The sequence below is a fragment of the Ambystoma mexicanum genome, chromosome 1p, assembly GCF_040938575.1.
Source record: "Ambystoma mexicanum isolate Mex_15411 chromosome 1p, UKY_AmexF1_1, whole genome shotgun sequence".
Lineage (NCBI taxonomy): Eukaryota > Metazoa > Chordata > Amphibia > Caudata > Ambystomatidae > Ambystoma > Ambystoma mexicanum.
In genome coordinates this window covers 785741300-785761351 of record NC_090921.1, presented here as the reverse complement: position 1 = coordinate 785761351, position 20052 = coordinate 785741300, and the positions used below count along the sequence as shown (strand labels likewise).

Genomic DNA, 20052 nt, shown 5'->3' with positions numbered 1-20052 from the left:
TACCTGTTGAGACATCCTGCCAACTACTGTTTCACCAGAGATCAAGATGCTGCAGAGACAGAAGATTTTGTTAGTCTTGTAACTGAAGCTGCTAGGCGGAACTCGATGTCTATGGAAGAACTAAGAGAGGGATCTGGGGGTGACGACGGCCTCAGGATCCTGAGGGGGGCAGTGAAGAAAGGAGACTGGAAATGGTTGATGGCTGGTCTGGCCAAGTGAATGAATTCTGCCAGAATGGCGCTGGAACAGCTGTGGAGAGTCAGAAGTGAATTGACATTTGCGGATGATGGCTTAGTGTTGAGGGTTCAAGGCTGATAATTCCCTCCAGACTGGTCCAGAGAGTGATTAAGTTGGAACACCATGGGCATCAAGGGGCAGCCAAAACAAAGGTGCACCTACGCATGAAGTTTAGGTTTCCAGGGTTGGAGGATGGTGATAGTGACTTTGTGAAGAGATGTGTCTGGTGTCAGGCTTCTGCTCCAATACAAAGGGAGCCTTAGATTAAATCCATGCCATGGAGTTGCAAGCCATGGCAAATCGTGCATATTGATTTTGGATCCACTGGCCATGACACTCCCTTCCTGGTGGCAATCGATCAGTAGTCAAGATACCCGGAGGATTAGTTTGTGACGTCCACTGTGTTAGGCAATGTCTTACCGGTGCTGGAAAAGATCTTCATGTCCCATAGTTTGCCGGAGGAAATATGCTCTGAAATGGGGCACCACTCAAGGGCAAAGAGTTTGCAATGTTTATAAGAATGTGGTTTTCAGCATCAGAATATCTCATCCCTCTGCTGCAGATCCAACTGGGTAACACTCTAGCGGCCCGATCAGCCTGGTGCTTTAAGTCGGAGGCCTTGTCTGACATCGTCTTCAAAGCTGAGAAATTATCGGACATAAACACCTTTTTCCAAAACAATAACACGCAAGACACACCTGAGGGGACCCGCTGGGAAGCATTTAAAGTTTACATCAGAGGGATGTGTATCTCGAGGGAGGCTGGGGTTCTTAAAGCCATAAGGCAAGCCCTATACTACTCCGAAACGAAGCTCAAAATCCTAGAACAACAACATGCTTCCACCCCAACCCCGGCCACCCTCGCAAAAATTAGAACAGAACTGGAAATGTTTGAATCCCACACTCTGAGCGAGGTGCGTTATTTTGCTCGTCCCGTGGCCGCCCGACGGTACGGCGAGGGTGACAGACCTGGCAGAACCCTGGCTAAACTGGTACATGCGGAGGGTGGCAGATCCCGGATAGATAGTATTCTAGACGAACAAGGCAAACAACATTGGTCCGACCAGGCCATAATTGACATCTTCGCTGGCTTCTATGCCAAGCTCTATGGCCCCCACCAGAACACAACGCTCAAGATCTAGACGACGTGTCAGAACGCATCCCTATGACCCTCATCTCCCAGAGTACCAGGGAATAAGTTGACATCCCGTTCACCCTGGAGGAGATAGTCCAGGTGATCTCTGACCTTCCAAAAAATAAGGCTCTGGGTCCCGATGGACTCACATCTGAGTTCTACTGTGAACACGTCGCTATCCTAGCCCCCTTATTGCGTGGGGTCTGGACCGAATCCCTTCGATTGGCCCCTCTCCCCACCTCTTTAAGGGAAGCCCTAATCACTTTTCTCCCCAAACCAGGGAAACCCCCAGATGAATGTGCATCCTATAGGCCGCTATCACTTATCAACACGGACATGAACATTTTTGCCAAAATAATTGCGAATAGAGTCCTCCCATTTATATTTGGGTATAGGTCTGCAGGTGCTCGGTATCCCAGGGCTTCCCAGTGTTGGATGAAATGATGATCGTGCGTGGGGGAGAGACCTGGGAATTGACGTAAGGGTAGCCATTTATAGTATGGGCGATGCCCTTGTGCCGGGTTCAAAATCATATTCCATACTCCAATCGTAGTGGCCACGGGGTCTGCAGGTGCTTCGGTCTGGAACGTATGGTGTAACAACAGGGTCATAATGTTAGTCCCGTCCCCCACCAGTTCCTCCAATTTGACATGTGGAGGTGGGTTCAGGTGTGCATACCAATGTGTGGCGTGATGGGCCTGTGCCGCAATCCAATACAGGGTTAGATCTGGGGCTGAGAAACCCCCTTTATTGTAGAGAGGGGTCATGTGTAACCACTTTTTGCGGACTTCCTCAGAATGCCAGAGGAACTGGGCACACGCAGCGTGGAGTCTCTTAAAATATTGCTTCCCGGGCCAGACTGGAACTTCCGTGATCGTGAACCGGCGCTGCAGGGTCCTTTTCTTTTCTTTTTTGTTTTGTTTTAACGGAAGGCTGTGGGGGTATCCCGCACAGCCCCCTCTCACTATACCACAAAGTATAGTGAGCGGGGGCTGCGGCGGACACCGGACACCCCCGCAGCCCCTGTTTCTTTTTTAAAATGTTTTTTAAACGGAAGGCTGCAGGGGTGTCCGCTGCAGCCCCCGCTCACTACACCATAAAGTATAGTGAGTGGGGCAACGCGGGGGACACCCCCGCAGCCACCGTTTCTTTTTTTTACAATGCTACCACCAAAGGTTCTAACTTTTGGTGTTCAAACCTTTGGTGGTAGCATTTTTAGAACTTTTGGTCGTTGCGACCATTTTTTTCGGGAAAATCGCCCTAAAACGTTGGAAATAACCAGCTGACGACATGAGCATGCATCTGACTTGCATGCAATTGTCTAGACACTGATCTCTACACAAGACGTTACTCTCTCCCGGAGCACACTGAAATGCTCTGCCGCGTAACGCTCTGTTACAACAATATGCCACCGTTATGAGACGTCTCCCTCCTACTATGCTTACCTCTGCATGTGTTCTTGGGGCCACTGCTTTTACACGCTCTACAATTCTGTTTTCCACACAAATGCACACAATTCTCTGACCACACACACATCTTCAAATTAAAGATTTTTTTAAGAAGTTGAAGGTAATAGAAATGCATGAGGTTGAGTTTAAGGATACAGTGCCATTTTTGGGTTTCTTTCTGGATTCAAAATTGTCTCTTTTCCCATTTATTAATTTCTCAGCGAAGATGGCAATCTTTCATCTCTTTAAATTAAGAGCAGACAAACCTTTTATCTTCGATGTTTATTTCCGCCTTCTTATACAATCTTTGGTGAGGCCATGCATTGATTTTGGAAATGCATTGTTAAATAGGTCTTCTGATAATTGCTTTAGCCCCATTCAAGGCAATTTTTAATGCAGCAGCTCGGATGATTGTGGGATCAAGAAGACAACACCAATTTTGAAAAATGTACATTGGCTGTCTATAGAACAGAGGATGATATTTATTTTTCTCAGCATTACGCACATAGCACTTTATTCTAAGACTCTTACCTATCTAGCAGAAGAACTGAACATTTCCAGAGGAGAGAGAGGTCTGAGGAGTCATGAAGTTCTAAGATTACAAGTGCCTAAATTCAAAAGGGCAAGTACTCTGAATTGATCATTCTCCAGAGCAGCAGCAAGGTATTGGAATGAACTTCCAAATGAATTAAGAATCACATCAGACAACTTGAAATTTCATAGACTAGCGAAAGCATGGCTGCCGAAAAAGCTTTTAATGATTTTGAGGACACATGCAGCTTATATTTAGAACTGTTAGGATTGTACATTTTATCAGGCTTTTTAAGACAATTGTTTTAAGTTAGGATGATTATTGTATTGTAAGTGTATGAAATATTTTATCCGAATTTTGTCATTGATGAATGAGAAAAGGATTTTATTTTATGTCTGAAATATGTGTACAGCTCTCTCATAAAAATCTTTTGTCAGGTGCACGCTATATAAAAACTATAAATAAATTCATTCAATCCCAGTATTTCATCAATGGAACACTAAACCTTGCCCCTACCCTATTCAGCACTGCTGACTACCTGCCAGACCTGTACCTGCCAGGCCTGACACTTTTCCAGCTGTCTCTATCCATCAGAAACATTATAGGGTACCTGGGTTTTGTTGTACGTACACATACATATTGCATATTATCTTAAGTAGAATCCTAGGCAGAGCCTGCAATTGTCATTGTAGCGTTTGGGTATTTGAGAACTGTGCAGAAAATACGATCTTCAACCAGCGACACTTACGGGGCACCCACTCAGAATGCAGTTTTGTTTTTCGAAGATTGATTTAAATTTAGTTATTTTCATTGATCATGGAGTTGGTTGATCTGTGACAGATTTTCTTTCCTACTTCTGTACTAGGAAGTCTTCTACCTGGTTGAGGGGTCCGGTTACTTTCTGGTGAATGTCAGTGATGCAGAGATTGTGAACGTCACCTACCAAGAAGCAGAGAGCGCCATACAGGTGAGTGGGTGCTAGTCTCCCTTTCTTTTTCAGAAGAATGATTAAATAATGTTTTCCTCTGCTCTAATTCACCCATGTTATATTGATATTTTGAAACACCATAGAGAATATTATATAATAGTACTCACAAAAACCCAGTAGAAGCATTTGTGTTTTAGTCCTTTTGTAAACATGTTCTAGTATAACCATTGTGGCTTTGGCAAGGAGCACATGCAAGCATGAAGAATATGAAGATAGGTAGTCACAAATTGTAGCATTACAGGTGGCACATTCATAATAACCAAGTGCCTTCATCTCGGGAATAATAGTTTTGTTGTTCATTCCAATTTGGGTTTTAATTAAACATTCTTTCCTCTCCATCTCTCACTCTTGTTGTTTCTCCTGTGCCCTTCTTCCCTCTTCTGCATCTTCATTGCCTTACTCTTATTCATCTAAAACGCTTTGAAACGCTGTTAGCGGAGAAATAGCATGATACAAGCAACCAATATACCATCATATTCCCTCTCTTCTACTTGCTACTTCTCTCTCTCCCCTCTTCTTTCCCTCCCATTTCTGTTCCTTCCTTCCTTTCTCTCTCCCATTGCACTCAGTGCTATGATGCTGCTTTAGTTACTGCATGTGGACTGTGTGTAGATCTCTTCCACTCTATTATTCACATTACTAGCCCCATGCTTCATTCACAGATACCCCTTTGAACTCACAGAGGAGTGAACTCCTGAGAAAGGTTGAATGGTGCACCCACAGTGATTGGATTGCTGCAACAAGTTTAAAGAATGCACCCCAATAAATGCAAACTGAAGTTGCACTCAGCTTCCAATTTCCTATTGAACCAAGGAGTTAATATTCTTACTTGTTTGTGAAAAGAAACTTGGAGAGTACACTCAGTTATACTGTCCAGAAACCAAGAAGGAACATTGTCTGCAGATTGTAGACATATCAGTGTCATATATTGCGTACAAATTGAACAGTTTACAAAGCAAGGCAATCTGCATACACATGCAACTTATGTCCAATTATGTGTGCTGACTTTGACACATTTTAACAAAGACACAAAGAGATCCATATTAACATATGTGCATTCAAACATATTAGCTTTGCAATGTATTAATTGCAAACACACTAGAATACATAAAGCCATTATTAAACCCTTTTCAATTGAATTTGACGCTCATTGAAGTAAAACAAGGTGACACAGGAAGACGTAAATAAAGCCAGAAAAGCTGTATACATTTTAAATAGCACACTGCAGAAAGCTTGAAGAACTATGAAAGGGTTCATTTCATTTCTATCTTGTGCTTATCATCATTCTGTGAAAACATTGCGTCATGCTCAATACCAAAATGAGTGCGCGCAGATTGAATGTTATCAGCTATCCTCTTTTAATTAAGAAACAGAGGGCCTCATTACGAGGTAGGAGGTAGCCATAGCGCTATTAGCGCCATGGCTATCCCCTTACCGCATTCCGGGTCCGTGTTCCCGGAATAGGGACTTAACGGGTCATTCCGACCTTGGAGGACCCGGTAAATCCCCATTCCGGGAACCATTCCCCATTCCCATTCGAGCCCCCATAGGGCTCAATGGGAATGGGGATGGAGCTAATAACGGGCCCGCTATTAGCGGGCCCGTTATTAGCTCTGAAGTCCCTTAACGGGTCCCTTCCATAACGCCTGCCAAAACCAGGCGTTGAGGAAGGGACCCGCTAAGGGACCTCGGAATAGGGTGGTAAGGGATTACCGGCACCGGTGCCCTTACCGGTGCCGGTAATCCCTTACCACCTACCTCACAATGTACACAATGTTTGCAACATATATTTTTCTTTTCCATGGCTACACCATTAAGAGACACCCACATGCATTTTTTAGGTAAGCATCCCACCTATCTTATGTGCTGGTGAAGCTTGAAGGTGAGTTTTTTTTATGATACAAGTTTTATCATAGTGCATAACATCAGCCCGTAGTGACCCACTTATTTCTTTGGCAATGCTGACAGAAGAGACAGAAGATAGGCATCCTTTTCAGGGGTATTTATAATGCTTTACCTGTAATTTTTCTGGATTTATATTGTTATGTTCTTATTAGTTGGAAGCCATGGACTTTTGACACTGTTTTAACCCTTTCCATTTAATAGCTTGTACAGGATTTGGTGTATACATAACCTAACCTGTCCACTGTCAATCCTGACATCACCACAATTGTGAATAGGATTTTTGCCACAATGGCTACACACATATTGCTGATTGGTTGTCGGTATTTAGAACTTTAGAAGTAAATAGAAGAGTAGGATTCTGGGAATCTAATCAACTACTTTATTACTCTTGTTGGGATGTGTATATTGTTTGACTATACTATTTTTAATGCTCATATATTACATCTACAAGAGAATAAATATAAACAAATGCTAAACAAGAGAGTTAAAGCATTCTTAACGTGTTTCGGTTTGAGTATAAAAGGCACTATATTCCAGGTGTAAATATTTGTTGGTTTTGGTGATAAAACTGTGTAGGGAAGATATTAAGAATATGTAATGTTTATCATATGCTTACAATAACTTATCACATTTGAGAAAGACACATCCCTACTTTGACAACCAAATCCCCTACCATTCATCCGAATTGTTGTTCCTCTCTGATTTTGGTCATTATATTGTCTAATTTCTCATTCTATCGCCGCCCCCCCCCCAAACCTCCACTTCCTACCACAAACTAAGATCTGGCTAGACCCTGACATGGTCACAATATGCCACCTTTCGGACAAGGCTAGGCACCATTAGACTATTACGGTGGTGATGGGCACAGTACAAGTATTGTATAACATAACATACACACAAGGGTTTAATAGGCAGTGATTCCTAGATACTATAAAGGTAGACCAACAACCATATTGCCGTTCAATAGTAAGCCTGTCAATTGCTCAAGGATAGGGGTTTTTATTGCCCTAAGTGCAGAGATCAAACTCTCTCCAAAGCCTTGCATCAGGTTCAGAACTATCCTCTGCCACAAAACCGGCACAGCCCCAAGTGGACATTTAAACAACCTTTGGAGTGGACATTAGGCTCCGGAATGCAGGGATGATAAAAATCATAACATCAGCTACCAGGCAGTGCTGCCTTCTCTTCACTTGGCATGCACATTGAGGTTGCATGCAGTAAGGATTCCCTTTTCCAGAAAATGCTTTGTTGTTCATCCCTGCACAAAATTGACAGAGACAGGACCTCTGCACAGTGGACAGCACTGGATGCCTGCATTACCAAAGCAATGTTTCAAGCAAGAACCTTGAAAGAATGGTTGGGACTTTGAGGATCCCAAGCCTTACCTGAACCACAACAACCAGACACGAACTCTGCCACCTCGGTACCAGAACCATAATAGTGGAATACAGCTCAGCAGCACCAGATCTCAACTATTTCCTTTGGAGCAGTACCTTCCCTAGTGGGTCTTAAGCCATACTGCTTGCCTACAGAAACTCATCACCACTGGAACCTTTGCTGCACATCCTTTGACTTTGAAAAGTTATAAAGGTTACACAGCCAGGAGTCAGGACCAGCTGCGTTTGCCGCATCATGACCATGGATGATGCAATTAGGTCCTATCTTTAACATTGGGACTACACTTAACATTGTGGGGGAATCAGGACGTTGCTTATCCATTCAGCAGCCCACTCCTCCTATTCACTTCTATGACAGACTAACTTCTGATTGAACAGATGCAGGTCCTAACACCATGGTAGCATTGTCAGGTCCTTCAGGTGGCAAGTCATGGTGCATAGTATTGGGAGGTGCTTTCGAAGAGATAAGTACTAGTGGTGGGAAGTTACAGGTAGTGGGTGTGTCATTCTTCCATGTTTTCTAACTAAGGTTAATGCAGGATGCCCAAGTCAAGATGGAGAGGCAGTGATTATAGTGGATTGGTTGTAGGAACAATACATTGAAATGTACCTGAAGGTTCCTAACTGCTTTCATCCCAAGTAACTTACTGTCAAGTCATGTTGTTCAGTAGCTCCTTAACTTTAGGCCCCAAACATTAGATTTGAAGAAGAAAGAAGACAGCAGCAGCAGTTAAGCTTGGGAAGTGAAAAAGAAGCCACAGATTGAGGCGCAGCAGTTAGTGACACTGGGCCTCATTAGGAGGCTGGCAGTGACGGTATGAACGGTGCCGGTAACGCACCGGCACCGTTCATACCTTCCCGCCGCACTACGAGTTATGCTCGCGGGTGCCTGACAACCCGCCAGGCCTTACCTGGCGGGCTGTGCGGCACCCACGAGCATAACTCGTAATTGCGCCCGCACCATTATCAACGGTGCCGGCGCATCCATGCTTCCCGCACCCATTATGCCCTATGGTAGCATTGTCAGGTCCTTCAGGTGGCAAGTCATGGTGCATAGTATTGGGAGGTGCTTTCGAAGAGATAAGTACTAGTGGTGGGAAGTTACAGGTAGTGGGTGTGTCATTCTTCCATGTTTTCTAACTAAGGTTAATGCAGGATGCCCAAGTCAAGATGGAGAGGCAGTGATTATAGTGGATTGGTTGTAGGAACAATACATTGAAATGTACCTGAAGGTTCCTAACTGCTTTCATCCCAAGTAACTTACTGTCAAGTCATGTTGTTCAGTAGCTCCTTAACTTTAGGCCCCAAACATTAGATTTGAAGAAGAAAGAAGACAACAGCAGCAGTTAAGCTTGGGAAGTGAAAAAGAAGCCACAGATTGAGGCGCAGCAGTTAGTGACACTGGGCCTCATTAGGAGGCTGGCAGTGACGGTATGAACGGTGCCGGTAACGCACCGGCACCGTTCATACCTTCCCGCCGCACTACGAGTTATGCTCGCGGGTGCCTGACAACCCGCCAGGCCTTACCTGGCGGGCTGTGCGGCACCCACGAGCATAACTCGTAATTGCGCCCGCACCATTATCAACGGTGCCGGCGCATCCATGCTTCCCGCACCCATTATGCCCTATGGGGCAGAATGGGGATTGGGATCCCGGCAATACCGCCACCCACGAATGGGCAATTACCGGCCCATTCAACTCGTAATGGGCCAGTTATTGCCCAATCGCGGGTGGCGGTCCCGGTAGCGAGCATGGCGGTAGCCGTGCCTGCCATACAGGCACAGCGACCGCCATGCTCGTAATGAGGCCCACTGTATTTAATGAACGCTGAGTTACAAAAACGTTCCCAGCAGTGTGTGCAGTCTAATTGTAAGAAGTTAAACTCTAAGTTATAAAAGAAAGGAATACTTTCAAAAAATAGCAGTGGTAGATGAAACAGTGTTTGGATTAATTGTGAAATTAAGAACATTTATTTGCAGCAGCATGTGAACGCAGTGCGTAACTGTGACTTCATTAAATCAACTGTTTAGTCAGCATATTTCCTTACTTAAATGGTGAAAGAACAGTAAGCTCTTTGAATGAAATCCAATCATGCATGGTTTCCGGAGAGCGTTTGGAAGTGCGATGCATATGTGAAAACTGCGCGCGATGAAGCAGAGCCAACTCCTTAGGAGGCTGTGTGTGTTTGAAATTTCGACGCTGTGACGAAACACGAAAGATATTTCGCTCATAATGCGAATCAGAAGGCAGTAACGTTGCGCTGCATGGAAATAGCAGTAGGACCAAGAAGCAACGTTGTATTCAGATTTTCCATACATACGTTGCAGAAAGTCATAATTCTATTAAAGACACAGAGGCAAAGGATTATGCTTTCTCACAACTTTACTGTTCAACACATGACCTTAACCACCAATCACCATAGTCCAGCCCTATGAATCCAGTCCACCATTTTGATTCCTCCTCTTTCTTTGTCTGGTCTCTTCTGAACTGTAGCATTCCAACCGGTCGACGCTGTAAACTTGTCCCTTAACCTGACATCAAGATCGATCCTGTTGTTTTGTTATCCGCCATAGAACCTGAAACAGAAATCATATTTCAGACTTCTGTCCCAAGAGTGGGTAATCGACATGAGCAAGAGCATTCAATATTCACTTTGACAACATATTATCGTAACATCATTATCATCACAGAAGACATCGCATTAACAATTCATGACATCGATTACTGGGTGGGATAATCCTTCGCCTCCATATCTTTAATAGAATTACAGATATCACTACACATCTCCCTTTTATGGAATATCAGACATCACTACAGCCTATAATACGCCAGAAGGGATCTGAACAGATTGGCATAACAAGCAAATTATAAACCTCCTTGGCCCATTTTGGTAACTTGGAAGGAATGGCAGGCTCATCACCGAAAGGTTGTGGATCATTGATTAGTTACAACAAAGCAAAAATACAATTATTACCAAGTGATAAAAGCAGTGTCCAGTCAAGGTTGTATTAGAAATATCTACTTTGTTAATCACAACAGACCGTCTACCAACACTACGAAATACAACCTACGCTGTAAAGGAATGCAGAGGACAGACAGTTTTAAAGAAGGAAAAGGGATGCACTCTGGATACTGACAAGAGGGGAGTCAGTATGGTTAATAACAAAAAATGTTTGTTAAGGCTTCTTGGCTTTGTGAAGCTGGAGGAACAGCTACAGGCTGGCATAGGCGGCAACTCAGCATCAGGAATCATTGTCTCAGTGCTGATCTGTAGTTTTGAAGCTCTGGTCAAGATGTCTCAGATGACTTTAAGCGATGGCAGCTTGACAACGGTCAGCATAGCAGTTGCATGGCTCGGAAATGTACTTCAAGGCAGGCGTCGGCAGAGGCTCGTCACTGCACTTCTTCCACCTTCTTCAATGGACTTGTCATCCTTCAAGGCAGATGGCAGAAAGCTAGTAGATCTGCGCGCACTCCCGTTTACTTCGTGAGTCAATGAGTGCTTTAGTCACTACTCCATTCATGTCAGGACAGGCTTGCTGCAATCCGCAGGAGCTGATGCTGATCCCACAGACCCTCACCGGGAGTTCTCTGCTCAACCCTGTATTCACAGCTGAGCCGAGAACCCCAAGGAAGGGAAAGGGGTAGTGGATAAAATAACAAACGAGATACTGCAGACTCCCAACATTCTGGCCTGTCTCTGGTATCTGTAGCGGAACAAATACACCAGGTTACATGTTAAATGCGAAAACACGCGCCTGACTCTACTGAGCAATCTCTTCAATCGCGCACACAGGGAACACGATGCTGACTCCCTTCAATTACATACGCTGCTGCGCCCCTCTGGAAGTTATTTAACTCGTGCCTCGCATATGAACTGAATAACGTTGGCGACTTCTTCAGGAATAGTTTCCATGTCAGAAACAGCTGACATATCTTGCGCTGCACTATCACGCACTGCTCACTCTTAAGAAACTTGCATTGAATATCTTTGGCACAACGCGCTTATCCAAAACATTAAACTTTAACTTATTTACATTACGCTATGAAGATAAACAGTTCTGCTGCTTGCTATGACAACCTCAGCATGTTTTCTTAAGTTAAATATACTGTTCCTTTTCTTCTTAGATTTTCTGAATGAACAGCTAACTTTAGTTTTGATGTTTTCTCAAGCATTAAATCTCAAATTGAAACGCTCCCACCTGTGGTTTTCTAGGAAGGTGACTCTCACTGTTACAGATGTCTTCTTACTTCTTTGGAGGGATTTCAGGACTCTGGATTGGGCCTAAATTAAGGAATTATAAACACACAACCTGTCACTGAATTTCTCTGGATGAAAGGCAGTTATAGAACTTTTACTTTTATTTTTGGTATTTTCAACTGGTTGTACAGTAAAAAGGAAAAAGGAAAAAACATAAAAGGAAACAAAGTAATAACAGGTGCCTCACTGTCCGCATCCCCTCCTCCCGCCCCCGCTGCCCCGGTGATTGTCCCGATCAGGTCTAGGTGGTTATTGGTAGTTTCTTCCTCAGTCACGGACTGGGATGTGGGCCGGCCCGCCCGTGGTGGGTCCCGGGACGATTCTCGTGAAGAGTCACTGTTCGCGGTAGACATCAAGTAGGCGATGTAGGGGCCCCAGATGTCAGGGGGTCGTGCGTGTAAGGGCAAAAGTTTGATAAAATTTGATTCTGTGTCCTGGCAGTATGATATGTCTTTTAGCCATTGCTGTATTGTCGGTGAGGGTCCTTTCCCCATTGACATTGCAATCCTTCTGCGCGCTAGTAACAATAGCAGCCCGCTTAGCTTGCGTGCTGGGGGCGGGAGGTATCTGGTGAGTCCACAAAGTGTGATCTTGGAGTCGGGCTGAAGGGGCGTGTCTATGATTGCTGCTGACTTCTCCAGTACCGCCTCCCAGAATTGATGTATGGCTGGGCATGACCATGCAAGGTGGACAAAGTCTGCTAGTGGGGCGTCACAGCGACTGCATGACGAAGGAGTAGTGGGGTGGTGGGAGTGTAACCTGGCGGGGGTGTGGTATGCCTGATGTACGTAATTAAGGTGTATTTGTTTATATCGTGTGTTTAGAGATACCTTCTGGGTTTGTGCTAGAATATAGTCCCAGTCTTCGTCTGGTATTGGCATATGTAGGGATTTCTCCCACCTTATTTTGGGTGCTGTCGGTAGCAGGGTCGTGTCGGTTAACAGAGTTTTGTAGATCCTTGATACCAGTCTGCCCTCCCCCTGTGACTGGATAACCCCATGAAGCAATTGCCATGTTGGAGGTTGTTGCGGAAACGAGGGCAATATAGCTTGGAGAGAGAGCCTCAGACAGAAATAGACAAATGTGTCTAGGGCTGTGGTAGCTCCACAAGGTTTGGCTTGTGCAGGTGTGAGGAAGCTCCTGTCGCTGAAAAGGTCGCCCATGGTGTTCAACTGTAGCTTGTCGGCCCAGTTTAGATATACTTTCTCTGTGGTCAGGGGGATTCCAGGAACAAATCTTATCGGTAGGAGGTGAGAGAACCTGACCTGAATGTCGCATTTCTGTGCTATTTTTTTCCATATTGCGACAGTGGAGAGTACCGTATTTAGAGTTGTGTGCAGTATGTGCGTTTGGCCGATGATGACTGCCCTGAGCATGTTAGGGGACGCGAGGGCTCGCTCAAGCTGGCCATGGGGTCGGACAAAGTGCCTGGCATACCAGTGGCCTAAGAATTGGGCCTGTGCTGCCCAGTAATATCGCTCTAGGTTTGGGAGTGCCTTGCCTCTTTTTGTCACTGGTTGAATCAATGACTTATATGCTATTCTGGCTGGTTTGCCCGCCCATTGTAGTTCCAGGTCTAGGCTCTGCCGGTGTTCAGGGTATTTCTGCGGCACCAGCAAGGGGAGATTTGCAAAGAGATAGTGGAGTTTGGGCAGTATCACCATTTTAACCACGAAACCCGTCCCCAGAGGGTGAGTGGTAGCGTTTTCCATCTATTGATTTTCCCTTGAAGTGCCTCAGTTACTTTGCCATAATTGTCCTGGAAGAGATTATGGTGGGTTCTGGACATTTGGATGCCAAGATATCTGACGTTTATCTTGTCATCTAGGACTTCCCGGGTCTCTGGGGTCAGGGGGAATATAATTGACTTACTGTTATTAATTCTTAAACCGGAGAGGGTGCCGAATTTAATAATGTCTCGTATTATCGGGTTCAGGTTCTCAGCTGGGTCGCGGATGTAGATGGCAATGTCATCTGTATATAAGGATATTATTAATCTATGTGGGCCAAAAGACAAGCCCCTATGTATTTGTCGGGCCCGGAGGACTGAGGCTAGGGGCTCCATTACTAGCGCAAATGGGATGGCAGATAGGGGACACCCCTGCCTGGTCCCTCTTTGTAGGTCAATAGCCGTCTATCTGGTTTTACCTAGGATTATATGTGATTGAGGTTGGTTGTACAGAAGGGCGGTCAGCCTAATGAAGTGATTGCTGAGACCCATTCGCTTTAGGACCTCAAAGAGGAAAGGCCACTCGGTGGAATCAAAGGCCTTTTCGGCATCTAGGAGGGCCGCCACCGCTTGGTGTGATCGGTCTAATGCCTCCATGACTCCAAATATACGCCTGATACCAAATGTCGTATTGCGACCCGGGACAAATCCTGCTTGGTCTGCAAGTACCAGCCCGGGCATTAAGGGGAGAAGTCTGGTGGCGAGGATCTTGGCTAGTATCTTATTATCCAGGTTGATCAGCGAGATTGGTCTATACGAGCTGCATTCTTCTGGGGGTTTCCCGGCTTTGTGTAGTAGGATCACGTTTGCTTCACAGAGAGTCAGGGGTAGGGATGCAGTCTCGAGCGCCTCCGCGAAGACTTGCTGCAGCAAGGGAGCAAGGAGGGGGGTGAATGTTTTATAGAACTCACCGTTCAGCCCGTCTGGGCCGGGAGCTTTAGTGTTCAGGAGCTCTTTTATAGCCTGGAGGATTTCTTCTAACGTGATGGGTTGGTTTAACGGCTCTCTTAGAATGGCATTTACCCAGTAGAGTTCTATTTCATCAAGGTAACACAAGAGCTCTTCCGAGCTAGTAGTGAATTTGCCCCTGTACAGTTTTTGATAGAAGACGCAGAAGGTTTCCGCTATTTCTTTGTCAGTGTTTACCAGGGTATCCTGTGAGTTCCGTATCTGTTCTATCAGCGTGGGTTTTCGGTCTGCTGCTATCAGCCTCGCGAGAAGGGCGCCAGGTTTCTGACCCTCTCCGTATTGACGGATGCGGTAGCCTTGTGATAGGAATTGTAGTTGGTCGGCTGCCGCCTTGAATTTTTCCAGTTCTGTTTTCAGCGATGCAAGTATGTGTGGGTCGCTTGATATAGCGTGCAGGTGCTCAAATTCCTTTAGACGGGTTTCGCTTGAGGTAAGTTCTCGTCTGATGAGTTTCAAAATTCCATGTTCCTTGGTTATGCATATCCCCCTAATGTAACATTTTAAGGATTCCCATAAGGTTCCAACTGACGTCACAGAACCTTGATTAAGTTTGAGGAAGGATACGATCTCGGTGCGGTTTTTGCGTATCAGAAAAGAAGCAACCTCTGCAACATGCTAGTAGACACACGAGGCAGATCAAGGCAGATCAAGACAAAAGATACCCGGCAAACATCCTGGGACTTATCCATGTATGAGTTGCAGTAACTGTAATAATGTCATAAAAGGCACCACCGTGTCACATCTGAGGACAGGAGAAAAAATTTAACTCAAATACCAAACAGCATGCCTCTCGGAAAATGTCATCTATGCAATTAAATGCCCATGTGGAAAATACTACGTAGGTCAAGAAAAGTAAGAGTGCGCATTAATGAGCACAAATCATGTATTAGAAACAAAAACCAATCATCAGCCGTGGCCAGACACTTCAAAGAGAATGGACACTCAATAACACAGCTACGTTTCCTTGTACTAGAAGTTGGACAAACCAGAGGTTACAGCAGCAACATTAAGAAACTGAGAATGCAACGAGAAGCCTTATGGATAGAGAGACTAGATTCTTTTGCACCAGGTGGAATCAACGAAGAGCTTGACTTGTGCTGTTTACTGTAAACACACTATAACAAAATTATTTGTGATAATAACATTTCTTGTGATAACTTCTTTTGAAGGCCTTGAGCCTATATAGCATATTATCATCTTCACACGTAATGAATTTGGGGATTTTTGTTTTCAAATTATTTCATATCAATCAGTATATCAAGAACGGTAGGGTCTACCTACGTATTGTCTGATCCTGGGCAAGTGACACCGGCTATATGTATAGACAAAGGTTTTCTGTTGTTTCATCTACCTACTCATGGATTAATGATAATCATTAACCTTGCTTGATATACTTATCAATGTATTTTGAACATTATCAACGTCCATTTTATGTTCTGTTAATTACACAATCTCTCTTGATACATCGTGACTTCTAAGTTTGGATTAGAATACCCCTTAAACTGATGTAGATGTCATGCTGTGACAATTACAAGATCACCATTGATACATTGTGATTTCTACGTTGTGATCAGGATACCGTTATTGTAAGTTTATTATGACATCCATCCGTGCATTTCACTACTCAGTTTTCCATATAAGTGGTACTTTTTTACAACATGTAACTTTCAATCATCATGCCTTGTTTTATCATCGAGATTTGAACACTCCACGTTTGTACAGTTAGCATTCCATGTGAATTTTCCATTAACCTTGGTTTACAACACGTGACCTCCAGCTAGCACGTAATTTATACTTCATTATAATATGTCAAGTTTCTTATATTTTCCCAGTCAGGTTTAAATGATTGAGCGTTTCATACTTTTACAGTCAACACCCTTTTCGGCACAATATTGACTTTGTATCACAGTAAAAATTCTATTCAGCTCAATGTTGATCGAGCAAGAGCCACTGACCTTTCCAAGATGGCCGCCCCGCTAACACCACAACAACGGTCGCATAACAACCGCCCTAACAATTATAAACCCTTGAGTCGTACGCACGTTCATGCGGCGTCCAACTTTTTACCAGTCAGCACTGGATGAGGGTAAGTCCTCATACAAACAGAATTGAGCTGTCTTCTTCTTTCTCGTCCTTACGATCGCGAGTTCCAAATTAGACATATGTCTTTTCACAGTGAAATAGCAGCGTTTACGCTATCCTGAATGCCGAGCAACACACACGATCCTACATACCCCGTGTAGAATTGGTAAGGACTGCACTCCAGTGCACACTCCCTTTTTCATTATAATATCACCAATATCATATGTACTCATATTCAATGTAGACATATGTATTTTCACAGTGAAATAGCAGTGTTTACGCTAGCCCGAATGTCAAGCAAACCACGCTATCCTGTATACCGCGTGTATAATTGGTAAGGACTGCACTCCGGTGCACACTCCTTTTTCATCACAATATCAGCAACACCATATGTACTCATGTACTTTCCTGCACTGTTTATTCTCCCTCGATCTTCTAACCAAGCTACTAGCATCAGGTTAGTCATTAGCTGCACGTTTACATGCAAAGTACGGTTGACATAACGCTTAAGTAATTCACTGACAGAGCCTTTTTTTCAGCTTTTTTCTCTTCATACTGCGGTATTTGCACCACATTATCATGTACGTATAAATGTCACAATCACATATTTTTTTTAATGTAATCTAATGATGTAATTTTGTGGACGTCTTAATCTGATAATGTGAATCACTGGCAAACATGATTGTTACTTTGATATTTTCAACATAAACCTTTTGTACATAAAGTTGGACATTACATAGTAATGACGATGTTGTACTTCAATCTGGTGGACCCTATGGTATTATATTGATATGTGCATTATACTGGGGACAAAAACTCAAACGTTTGTGCTTTACAATGTTTCATCCGATTGAATAGCAATTCCCTGTGACTTTATGCTGCTCAATAACTTTACATGTGGATTCCCATTGTGTTGGTATAATAGTAATAAGAAATACTGGCCCCAATGAAGAACAATTGGGTCCGAAATGCATAGGCCTCATTTCTGATGCATCTGCAAATATTGGATACTAATTATTAATTACTAGTTAAAAGAATAAAACTAGACTTCTTTATGTTAACACTATTACTGGTACCATATTGTTTATTAAATATAACATTGGAAATTTACACCACATGAATGTGGTATCTGGGAGTGCAGCCCACACCGCTGGCTTCATGGACAACGTCTTGTTTCTGTTCATATTTGTAGTGCCATTTCGTGGAGGCACCTCATTAGTGGGTTTGCACCCCATGCAGAGAAATCAAGATACACCACTGGAAAAAAATAGGAATCCTAAGCTTAGGTTGTGCACACCCACCTCTTCTCAGCAACTTTTTCTGACGCTCACATCGACAGATTCCTGGAGGGTCTCCCACTCATACAATTATCACCAGAGGCCAGCGCTCAACTGGATCTTCCCATTTCCCAAGAGGAAATTTCTCCGGAAATTGATTCTCTACCTACTGGGAAAGCACCGGGCCCAGATGGCTTTACTGCCGAATTTTATAAAGACGTCAAGTCTTCCCTGGCGCCCTACCTCCATAGGGTATGAGTGGAAGCTCTTGGATCCCGCTCGCTCTCCATCACCATGAGATAGGCGGTCATCACAGTACTACTGAAGCCTTATAAACTACCCTAACACTGCGGTTCGTACCGCCCTGCCTTCCTAATAAACTAACATTTTAAGATTTTTGCTAAGATTTTAGCTACTCGTCTGACACCTTACATGCCTCACATTATTCATCCTGACCAATCAGGCTTTATACCCGGGCGCTCTACTGCACTCAGTCTGCGTTGTCTTTTCAACATACTGGCTCAAATCGACCCGCAGGCTCAGCCCATAGCGGCCATGCTAGAGGCCTTTGATTCGGTTCTGTGGCACTTCCTGTATGCAATGCTGGAGAGATGTCGATTCAGCCACAATTTGGCCTCCTATTGCTTTACATCTCTCCGGTCACTAGGGTTTGCACTAACGGCATGCTGTCGGCCCCACTCCGTATAGCTAGAGGCACTCGCCAGGGGGCCCCTTGTCACCTTCGTTTGCCATAGTTGATGACCCGTTGGCAGACCTTATTAGGCACAAGCAGATAGGAAGAATTCTCATAAATGTGCTATTTCCCTTCACCTTAAAGACCCCCAGTAACTTTGTTGGATTTTGAGGACTTGATTTTTTTTTACCTGGAAAGAGTGGGAGCCTTTTTTCCCACTCTTTCATGTATTTTGATGTGTGTTTTACTCTTGTGTTCTTTGATTATGGAGTTTTTAAGATAACTCCATAGGCATCTTTTCATTTGTGTTACACATCACCCTCAGTGCAGTAACACAGGGATATCTTTTTAGACTTCCCAAAGGTTTAAATACCTTCTCTGGGATAAACTACTGTTTCTCAGAGAATGTAAGGTTAAATTGACTTTACTAGTCTTTTTAAATTCCTAGACCCAGCACGCACTATCTTCCTATAGAGTGCTGGAAGGGTTACCTGGTATCCCCTGTGTGTAGAAACTCATGTAGCAGTCAAATGCTACCCTTTCCTAACGAAATGGCTGGTGGCAGTGGTTTTACAACGAACTACCATGATTTTTACTGACCACGAACACCGGTAGCTAAAAATCGTGAGAGTAATGTTTTTCAAGATGGCGCATTAAGCCCCCTTGTTTGAACGGGTCCCGATCTTCTTTTTTCGCCATTTCTTTTTGGAAAGGTCCTTCTAGGGTTTGTCTCTGCGCGCCAAACTAGGTTTGGTCCCTTTGTTTCCATGCCTTTGGCGGGCTTCAGGATTGAAGACCGCCTTTGGCGTCTGAGTGTCTGGGGTGGGTAGGAAGTGAGGGAGGTGCCCGAAACACCCTGTGCTTAGTCTGCTAGAAGACCCAAATGCACTCTGGTGTGATTGGCTGGCTGACTGTCCGGCAAGAACAGCCACCCTGCTGGGTGAGTGGCAGCTAGGCTGGAATGAATGGGAGAAAACTGTTTAAAAGGCCAGTCGACCACTGGAACGAAAGAACCGAAGACGAGCTGGGAGAGGACGGCTGCTGCAACTCCTGGACCGTTGGTTTGCCCAGTGAAGCCCTGCTGCAGGTCTGAATCACCAAAGCTCCTTTCGACAGAGAAGCCCCTTCAAGGACGACTTCTTCCTTTGAGTTGGTGGGACCAATCAACTCGTAAGCCAGGAACAAAAGAAACATAACGGCTGAAAAACTTCTCCCCCTCATCCTACCAACCTTGAATTTATTACCTGATTCCACTGACCCTTCCACTCTTGTCGATTAGTACAACAAAATAATGACTTCATCCCTTGACTCCACAGCTCCACTAAAACTTAGAAAGAGCAAATCTAAAAAGCATTTGATTTTTTCACTATTGTAGCTAAAGCATCTTTTAACTCCTCTC

The 20052-nt window shown here is 44.3% G+C and overlaps 1 protein-coding gene across 2 annotated transcripts in view; it reads left to right on the top strand.

Annotated features, from left to right (window-relative positions):
• Positions 1-20052, top strand: part of NUP210L (nucleoporin 210 like) — a 1198481-nt gene that overhangs the window by 544309 nt on the left and 634120 nt on the right. For both annotated transcript variants that reach the window (XM_069651587.1, XM_069651595.1), the window contains exon 20: positions 4217-4318. In XM_069651587.1, the coding sequence (XP_069507688.1) occupies positions 4217-4318 (102 nt within the window). The remainder of the gene's footprint in view (positions 1-4216; positions 4319-20052) is intronic.